The 10,382-nt window shown below is 42.5% G+C and overlaps 1 protein-coding gene across 1 annotated transcript; it reads left to right on the top strand.

Annotated features, from left to right (window-relative positions):
- Positions 1-2,833: 2,833 nt before the first annotated feature.
- On the top strand, positions 2,834-9,862 carry LOC140889118 (uncharacterized). Its single transcript, XM_073296828.1, has 2 exons — positions 2,834-3,770; positions 9,612-9,862. The coding sequence occupies exons 1-2, from the start codon at positions 2,834-2,836 to the stop codon at positions 9,659-9,661; spliced, it is 987 nt and encodes a 328-aa protein (XP_073152929.1). The 3' UTR covers positions 9,662-9,862.
- The last annotated feature ends 520 nt before the right edge of the window (positions 9,863-10,382 follow it).

Below are 10,382 nucleotides of genomic sequence, written 5' to 3'. Positions count from 1 at the left end.
GTTATGCATGATTTAATTTATTTTTTAAGCATTTAACCCATAATTAGTGATTTTTATGATTTGTAGTATTTTTATTATTTAATCGCGTAGACGGGACCGTGGACGGACGAGATGACGACTTTCCACCCAAATTATTTTATGAGCCTTTTTAGAGCCCAAAAATATTATTTTGAGTTTTATTATCTCAAAATTTTTAGTATTTAATTTTATATAATTTTAGGAGTCCTTTTTATCCAAAATTAGCCAAGATAATGACTTTTAATCACTTTTAAAAATCCCCTTAATTTTAATTTCGGGATTTTTAATAATGTTTCAGATTTTTAAATATTTCTTTTAGAGTTTTGGTTAAGTTATATTTTATATATATTTAATATCCTTAATTATATATTTATTTACCCTATTTTCTTATAAACCAAAACTCAAAACCTAATCTACCCCAAACCCCTTAGCCGATCATTCACCCATCAGCCGCCATTCCCCTCCATGTTCATCTTCTCCACCTAGCAAGCCAAGGAAGAACACCATAGCCACACTTTTGAAGGACCAAAGCTCGTTGTCGTCGCCCCGTCGTCCCGGAAACGTCCTACGTGCGTGCTAAATCGATTTCTACGGTGAAAGGCATGATTTCTTCTCGATTTTTCTTTATCATATCAGTATATATTACGTAGGCTACGGTAGACATCGAAATCCTTCCAATATTTTTCAGAAAATGGTTGAAGCTTGTTCTTGACATGCATATTCATGGCTCACGTATTCTTTCTTGTTATTGGATCGCATGGTTTGGTTCAAGGCTGAGGGTTCGGTCAGGAGGGGTCCTTGGGTGCCTAGGGATCGAACCTTGGTCAGGTTGCAGGCTGGATGAAGGCTAGCCGATCGAGTCTTGACTTGGAAGGGCTGGGGGTGCAGTTTAGGGTTAGGTGGAAGGTTGGTTCGGGTTCGAGCTAGGGGTCCTGGCTGGGGCCGAGCCTGGTTGGGTTGGGACCGCCCAGATGTGGGCTACATCTGGGCGGCGGGGCTCCGGCCAGGAGCGGCTGGAGCCGGCCGGCAGCAGGCCGTGAGTACCTGCTGCTCTCGGCCGAGAGAGATTCAAGAGGGGGGAGTCGGGTTTAGGGTTTCAGGTGGCTTCCGGGTCGGGTCAGGGGTCCGGGTCGGGTCAGTAAGTAAGTGGGTCGGGTTAAGTGGGTCCGGGTCCGGGTTTGGTGGGCCGGGCTCGAGTCTTTTTATTTTTAAAACATTTTAAGAATTATTGGGTTTTTGAGTCAATTAAATTAAAATAAAATTATTTGGACTCCCAAATAATTTTATTTGGATTTTTAAAATTTTAATTAAGTTAGTCCATAATTTTTATGGGCTTTTGGGCCCATAAAAGTTAATGGGCCAGTCTTTGGGTTTTTGGGCCCAATGGGCCAGTTTAAGTGTTATTGGGCTTAGTGTAATTTTAATGGGCTTAATTAATTTAATTGGGCTTAAAGTTTAAGATATTGGGCTTAAGTACGTTAATGGGCCAGATTTAAGTTAATGGGCTTGAGTGTAGGGCCAGCAGTCCAGAACCATCCATGAGAAAATTGCATGTGTCCTGATTATATATTTAATTATTTTTATGCATTTAAGTTATTTTAAAATTTATATGTTAGTAAGAAAATTAAATTAAATATATATGAAGGACACACAATTTATTTAAGTACATGCATTCATGAAATCAATTTTTATGCTATGATTTAATTTCTATGGTTGAGCAAATAAAATATTTTAGGTGGAAATTGAAGTAGTGTGACCATTTATGTATGGGCAGTTTCTGCCATTTATGTATGGGCAGTTTTCTGCCATTTATGTATGGGTGGTTCGCCACCAGCCTCGTACGATGGTTTCTTAGACTGATCAGTCGCACTATGGGTCACACTTACGGATAGGACCATTCGATGTTAAGAAAATAAATGCTCAACAACTCAAGTATGTATGTTATGTATTATGTATTTATGTTTATTTAAGTAAGTTATGTTATGTAATTTTTAAGCATGCTCAGTCATGTATATGTATGTATTAGTATTAAATTGTTTTAAATTATTTTGAACCCTTGTTAGTATGCATGTTGGGCCTCTAGGCTCACTACACTGATATGGTGCAGGTGAGTACGTAGAGGAGCAGGTTACTCCTACCGGTGGAGAGGACGTATGAGCAGCGCTGCAGTAGCCCCGTGACCGTGACAGCTTCTGAGTCACCGTGCATGATGTCATGTGAAACATTTTATTATATTTTAGTGGTTGAGGTTTATGGGAATATTTTATTAAATGTTTTAGTGCATGCACATATTTTAATTATTTTATTTATACAGTATATTTTTAATTCTAGGGTTGACTCAGATGTTTAATTATTTTAAAGAATGCATTTTTTTCTTAAGTATTTAATTGTTTATTTATTTAGTCATGTATTTATTTTAAATATTTTATCCTGTGCATATATGTATGGGCATATATGTACATATTTTATTTAGTAGTATATATAAAAAAAAAAAATTTCCGCATATTTATTATAGAGTTAGGGTCGTTTCAGTTGGTATCAAAGCACGGTCCTTGGAGGGGTCACTACTGCTTTGCGAGCTCAGAAATCCACGCTACCGGTCTGTAAGTTTTAAATGTTTATAGTATGATTTAATTTCTAGAATTTAAGCTAGCCTTAATTTTAAACACTTAGTTATGCATGGCGATTTACGTAAAGTAATATGTGGTGGTGCAGAATGCTTCCCAGACCAGTGAACCGACGTGGGGGACCTCCACCTCCACCGCCACCTCAGCAGCACCCCATGACAGCACTGGAGCAGGCCAGTGCCACTATGATGGCGGGTATTACTGCCTTGCTGGAGCAGCAGGCTGCCCGTCCCAGACTGTCCCACGAGGAGGACGTCGCAGAGAGGTTCCAGAAGAAGGGGCCTAAGGAGTTTGTGGGGACCACCGATCCGTTGGTGGCTGAGGGATGGATTCGCTCTCTTGAGTCCATATTCGACTATATGGGGATCACAGACGCCGACAGGGTGAGCTGTGCTACGTATATGATGCGAGGCGATGCAGCCCTTTGGTGGGAGGGTGCAGTCAGAGGAGTCCATCTACCTACACTGACGTGGGCTGAGTTCAGGCGTATCTTCTACGCCAAATATTTCACTGAGGATGTGCGCAGTCGCATGATCCGAGAGTTCATGAGTCTCCGTCAGGGGGACAGATCTGTGGTGGAGTACGTGAGCCAGTATGAGAGGGGCTGTCATTTTGTGCCCATGATTGCTGATAGTTCGCAGGAGAAGCTGCGGCAGTTTGTGGAGGGCCTGAGGGCTGAGATCAGGCATGACGTACGTATGGCAGACGTCTTTACATATGAGTCTGCAGTCAGCAGGGCCTTGCGTTCCGAGGAGGGACGGAGGGAGATACAGAGAGAGCAGCAGGGTAAGAGGCAGTTTGTGCAGACAGGGTATCAGCGACCATCTTCGCAGCCACCTGCGAAGAAACAGTCTACAGGGCCATCTAAGGGCCCGAATCAGCAGAGGCCTCAGGGGAAGCCACAGCAGCAGACTAGGGGCGGGGCCCCTACTCCAGGGAGATATCCAGTGTGTCCGAAGTGCCAGAAGATGCATTCCGGGCAGTGTCTATTGGGAGCAGGAGTCTGCTATCGTTGCAAGGAGCCAGGGCATCAGATTGCCAACTGCCCGCAGAGGCAGAATGTCAGTGGGCGAGTTTATGTGATGCAGGCTGAGGAGGCAGACCCAGATACCTCCTTGATCACCGGTATACCTAACCCCTAGAACTCTTTCAATTCTTTGCTTTTGTTTAATTGCGATTATAACTGAATGCCTGTTACATGAGTTTAATTATCAGCATGCTAGAATAAGAATTTTGTTTCTTTGTGATTAGAATTAAGGATTTTAGTGTTTTAACCTTGGGAGCATAGTGGTATGAATTGTTGGGAATCTTCTGCGTGCAGGGAGAATTCTAGTTGGAGGCAACTCCACGTTTGCGTTGCTAGATTCAAGAGCCACGCATTCGTTTATCTCCCGAGATTTTATCAGACGGATAGGCATTTCACCGGAGGTTGTAGACAGTGGTTACGATGTTACCATGCCATCCGGACAGGTTATCACTACCACTAGTGTCATCAGGAATCTGGCATTGGAGTTGCAGGGACACTCCATTCGAGCAGATCTAGTGGTTCTTCCATTGACTGGGTTTCACTTGATTTTGGGTATGGACTGGCTATCAGTTAATGGAGCTTCGATTGATTTCCGACGTAGGACAGTGTCAGTGAAGCCAGCAGGAGGTGAGATGTTTACTTTCTTTGCATCTCAGTCTAGCAGTATTCCTCAGATGATATCACATGTTCGTGCGAGGAAACTGTTGCGCAATGGATGTCAGGGTTTTCTTGCTAGTGTGGTCACTACCTCAGACGTTTCTAGCAGATCTTTATCAGACATAGAGGTGGTACGTGACTATCCAGATGTTTTTCCTGACGATGTTGCAGGAGTTCCACCAGCGAGAGAGGTGGAGTTCAGTATTGAGTTGTTGCCGGATACTGTGCCTATCTCTAAGGCACCGTATCGACTTGCTCCTACAGAGATGAGAGAGTTGAAGGAGCAGATTCAGGAGCTGTTGGAGAAGGGCTTTGTTCGTCCTAGTTTTTCTCCATGGGGAGCTCCAGTGTTGTTTGTGAAGAAGAAGGACGGCAGCATGAGATTGTGCATTGACTACCGAGAGCTCAATAGAGTCACAGTGAAGAATAAGTATCCGCTACCGAGGATAGAGGATTTATTCGATCAGTTGCAGGGAGCTTCGGTATTCTCCAAGATCGATCTGCGATCTGGTTACCATCAGCTGAGAGTTAGAGATTCAGACGTGTCTAAGACTGCCTTTAGGACACGATATGGGCACTATGAGTTCTTGGTGATGCCCTTTGGGTTGACCAATGCTCCAGCAGTTTTTATGGATCTCATGCATCGTGTCTTCCAGCCGTATCTAGATCAGTTTGTCATTGTATTCATTGATGACATATTGATCTACTCGAGGAGCATTGAGGAGCATACACAGCATTTGCATACAGCCTTGCAGACTTTGAGAGAGCATCGACTGTTTGCAAAGTTCAGTAAGTGTGAGTTTTGGTTGGAGCAGGTGGCGTTTCTAGGCCACATTATTTCTAGGGATGGGATTGCAGTGGATCAGTCCAAGGTGCAGGCAGTGAGGGATTGGGGGATTCCAAAGAATGCTTCGGAGATTCGTAGCTTCTTGGGTTTAGCAGGATACTATAGGAAGTTCATCAAGGGTTTTTCCTCTATTGCAGTACCCTTGACTTCCTTGACCAAGAAGAACGCGAAGTATAGTTGGAGTCCAGATTGTCAGAGGAGCTTTGATCAGCTGAAGGATGCACTTACTTCAGCACCGGTGTTAGCTATGACAGTGCCACATGAGGAGTTAGTGGTTTACACCGACGCGTCCAAGTTTGGGTTGGGCGCAGTACTTATGCAGAGTGGCAGAGTTATCGCATATGCGTCGCGACAGTTGAAGATTCATGAGCAGAACTATCCGACGCATGATTTGGAGCTTGCAGCAGTGGTATTTGCGTTGAAAATCTGGAGGCACTATCTTTACGGCGAGAAGTGCAAGATTTTCACAGACCACAAGAGCCTCAAGTACTTCTTCACCCAGAAGGAGTTGAACATGAGGCAGCGCAGATGGCTTGAGCTTGTTAAGGACTATGACTGTGACATTAGCTACCATCCGGGTAAGGCTAATGTAGTGGCAGATGCTTTGAGTCGGAAGTCGTCAGTGGTATCATGTTTGACTGTACAGTTACCACTACAGACCGAGATTCAGAGATTTGGTTTGGAGTGCTATCCGAGTGGCCATGCACCGAGCTTGTCAGTGTTGACGGTGCAGCCAGTTCTGCGAGATCGGATTAGAGAGGGACAGTCCACTGATGAGGAGCTACAGCGATGGCGACAGAGAGATGAGGCTAGAGGAAATCTCTTGTATACAGTGGAGGATGGCATCGTTCAGTACCGTGGGAGGATGTGGGTACCGAACGTTGATCAGTTGAGAGCCGAGATTCTAGCAGAGGCTCATGCATCTCCGTACTCCATTCACCCCGGAAGTACGAAGATGTACCGAGACTTACAGTTATTGTATTGGTGGCCTGGGATGAAGAGTGACATCGGGAGAGTGGTGTCAGAGTGCTTGACTTGTCAGCAAGTCAAAGCAGAGCATCAGCGTCCAGCAGGACTTCTTAGACCTCTCCCTATTCCGGAATGGAAGTGGGAGAATATTACGATGGACTTTGTGGTTGGCTTACCGAGGAGTACCAGAGGGTGTACAGCGATTTGGGTGATTGTGGATAGACTCACCAAGTCAGCTCATTTCTTGCCGGTAAGAACTACTTACACTTTGACACAGTATGCAGAGCTTTACGTCAGAGAGATTGTTAGACTGCATGGCATACCAGTGTCTATCGTGTCAGACAGAGATCCGAGGTTCACCTCAGCGTTTTGGAAGAGTCTGCACACAGCTTTGGGGACTAGACTTTTGTTCAGTACAGCATTTCATCCCCAGACAGATGGGCAGTCCGAGAGAGTGATCCAGGTTCTCGAGGATCTTTTGAGAGCTTGTGTCATCGATTTTCGAGGATCTTGGGAGACTAGACTGCCATTAGTGGAGTTTACCTATAACAACAGTTTTCAGTCGTCTATAGGTATGGCTCCTTATGCAGCACTTTATGGGAGGAGATGCAGATCTCCTGTGCATTGGGATGAGGTTGGTGAGCGAATTTTGTTGGGTCCGGAGATTGTGCAGCAGACAGCTGACATTGTGACGCAGATTCGAGATAGGATGAGGACAGCGCAGAGTCGGCAGAAGAGTTATGCAGATGCCAGACGACGCGATTTGGAGTTCGCAGTAGGTGATCACGTATTCTTGAAGGTGTCACCTATGAAGGGAGTAGCGCGTTTTGGACGGAGAGGCAAGCTTAATCCGAGATATATAGGGCCATTCGAGATCTTGGAGCGAGTTGGCACGTTGGCCTATCGTTTAGCTCTACCTCCAGGGCTAGCGGTAGTGCACAACGTTTTCCATGTATCCATGCTTCGGAGATATGTCTCCAACCCGTCGCATGTGTTGGATTTCGAGCCCTTACAGTTGCCACCAGATCTTGTGTACGAGGAGAGACCAGTGCGGATCTTGGCTAGGGAGGAGCGGAGGCTTAGGACGCGGGTCATACCGATGGTCAGAGTCCAGTGGCTGAATCACTCGGAGGAGGAAGCTACTTGGGAGACCGAGGAGGATATGAGGACTCGCTACCCGGAGTTGTTCGGGTAAGTACTTTAATTTCGAGGACGAAATTCAATTTAAGGGGGGGAGAATTGTAACACCCGGTATTTTTAATTACATAAATCCGCCTGCATAATTAGGATATTTAATTATTTAAATTTATGATTTATGGGTTAAATAATTATGTGAATTAGTTATGCATGATTTAATTTATTTTTTAAGCATTTAACCCATAATTAGTGATTTTTATGATTTGTAGTATTTTTATTTTTTTAATCGCGTAGACGGGACCGTGGACGGACGAGATGACGACTTTCCACTCAAATTATTTTATGAGCCTTTTTAGAGCCCAAAAATATTATTTTGAGTTTTATTATCTCAAAATTTTTAGTATTTAATTTTATATAATTTTAGGAGTCCTTTTTATCCAAAATTAGCCAAGATAATGACTTTTAATCACTTTTAAAAATCCCCTTAATTTTAATTTCGGGATTTTTAATAATGTTTCAGATTTTTAAATATTTCTTTTAGAGTTTTGGTTAAGTTATATTTTATATATATTTAATATCCTTAATTATATATTTATTTACCCTATTTTCTTATAAACCAAAACTCAAAACCTAATCTACCCCAAACCCCTTAGCCGATCATTCACCCATCAGCCGCCATTCCCCTCCATGTTCATCTTCTCCACCTAGCAAGCCAAGGAAGAACACCATAGCCACACTTTTGAAGGACCAAAGGTCGTTGTCGTCGCCCCGTCGTCCCGGAAACGTCCTACGTGCGTGCTAAATCGATTTCTACGGTGAAAGGCATGATTTCTTCTCGATTTTTCTTTATCATATCAGTATATATTACGTAGGCTACGGTAGACATCGAAATCCTTCCAATATTTTTCAGAAAATGGTTGAAGCTTGTTCTGGACATGCATATTCATGGCTCACGTATTCTTTCTTGTTATTGGATCGCATGGTTTGGTTCAAGGCTGAGGGTTCGGTCAGGAGGGGTCCTTGGGTGCCTAGGGATCGAACCTTGGTCAGGTTGCAGGCTGGATGAAGGCTAGCCGATCGAGTCTTGACTTGGAAGGGCTGGGGGTGCAGTTTAGGGTTAGGTGGAAGGTTGGTTCGGGTTCGAGCTAGGGGTCCTGGCTGGGGCCGAGCCTGGTTGGGTTGGGACCGACCAGATGTGGGCTACATCTGGGCGGCGGGGCTCCGGCCAGGAGCGGCCGGAGCCGGCCGGCAGCAGGCCGTGAGTACCTGCTGCTCTCGGCCGAGAGAGATTCAAGAGGGGGGAGTCGGGTTTAGGGTTTCAGGGGGCTTCCGGGTCGGGTCAGTGGTCCGGGTCGGGTCAGTAAGTAAGTGGGTCGGGTTAAGTGGGTCCGGGTCCGGGTTTGGTGGGCCGGGCTCGAGTCTTTTTATTTTTAAAACATTTTAAGAATTATTGGGTTTTTGAGTCAATTAAATTAAAATAAAATTATTTGGACTCCCAAATAATTTTATTTGGATTTTTAAAATTTTAATTAAGTTAGTCCATAATTTTTATGGGCTTTTGGGCCCATAAAAGTTAATGGGCCAGTCTTTTGTGTTTTTGGGCCCAATGGGCCAGTTTAAGTGTTATTGGGCTTAGTGTAATTTTAATGGGCTTAATTAATTTAATTGGGCTTAAAGTTTAAGATATTGGGCTTAAGTACGTTAATGGGCCAGATTTAAGTTAATGGGCTTGAGTGTAGGGCCAGCAGTCCAGAACCATCCATGAGAAAATTGCATGTGTCCTGATTATATATTTAATTATTTTTATGCATTTAAGTTATTTTAAAATTTATATATTAGTAAGAAAATTAAATTAAATATATATGAAGGACACACAATTTATTTAAGTACATGCATTCATGAAATCAATTTTTATGCTATGATTTAATTTCTATGGTTGAGCAAATAAAATATTTTAGGTGGAAATTGAAGTAGTGTGACCATTTATGTATGGGCAGTTTCTGCCATTTATGTATGGGTAGTTTTCTGCCATTTATGTATGGGTGGTTCGCCACCAGCCTCGTACGATGGTTTCTTAGACTGATCAGTCGCACTATGGGTCACACTTACGGATAGGACCATTCGATGTTAAGAAAATAAATGCTCAACAACTCAAGTATGTATGTTATGTATTATGTATTTATGTTTATTTAAGTAAGTTATGTTATGAAATTTTAAGCATGCTCATTCATGTATATGTATGTATTAGTATTAAATTGTTTTAAATTATTTTGAACCCTTGTTAGTATGCATGTTGGGCCTCTAGGCTCACTACACTGATATGGTGCAGGTGAGTACGTAGAGGAGCAGGTTACTCCTACCGGTGGAGAGGACGTATGAGCAGCGCTGCAGTAGCCCCGTGACCGTGACAGCTTCTGAGTCACCGTGCATGATGTCATGTGAAACATTTTATTATATTTTAGTGGTTGAGGTTTATGGGAATATTTTATTAAATGTTTTAGTGCATGCACATATTTTAATTATTTTATTTATACAGTATATTTTTAATTCTAGGGTTGACTCAGATGTTTAATTATTTTAAAGAATGCATTTTTTTCTTAAGTATTTAATTGTTTATTTATTTAGTCATGTATTTATTTTAAATATTTTATCCTGTGCATATATGTATGGGCATATATGTACATATTTTATTTAGTAGTATATAAAAAAAAAAAAAATTTCCGCATATTTATTATAGAGTTAGGGTCGTTTCAAAATACAACGCTTTTTCCGCGTTGTTAATGTCCTCGAAAAAGCGTTGTCGTAGGCAGTGTTGTAAAAAACCACGCTCAAAGACAACGCGGAAAAAGCGTTGTCGTTTCCAGAAACGACAACGCTTTTTAAGAGTTGTTTTTTATAAAAAGCGTTGTCGTTTCTGGAAAAGACAACGCTTTTTAAGTGAAACGACAACGCTTAAAAAGCGTTGTCGTATCTAAAAATGACAACGCTTTTTAAGAGTTGTCTTTTATAAAAAGCGACGTCGTTTCTGGAAAAGACAACGCTTTAAAGCTTTTTTGTTAAAAAAAAACAAAAAAAAAATTAATTCACAAATTTTCAATAT

The sequence above is a fragment of the Henckelia pumila genome, chromosome 3, assembly GCF_033568475.1.
Source record: "Henckelia pumila isolate YLH828 chromosome 3, ASM3356847v2, whole genome shotgun sequence".
NCBI classification, from domain to species: Eukaryota; Viridiplantae; Streptophyta; class Magnoliopsida; order Lamiales; family Gesneriaceae; genus Henckelia; species Henckelia pumila.
This window is presented reverse-complemented; position numbering and strand designations above follow the sequence as displayed.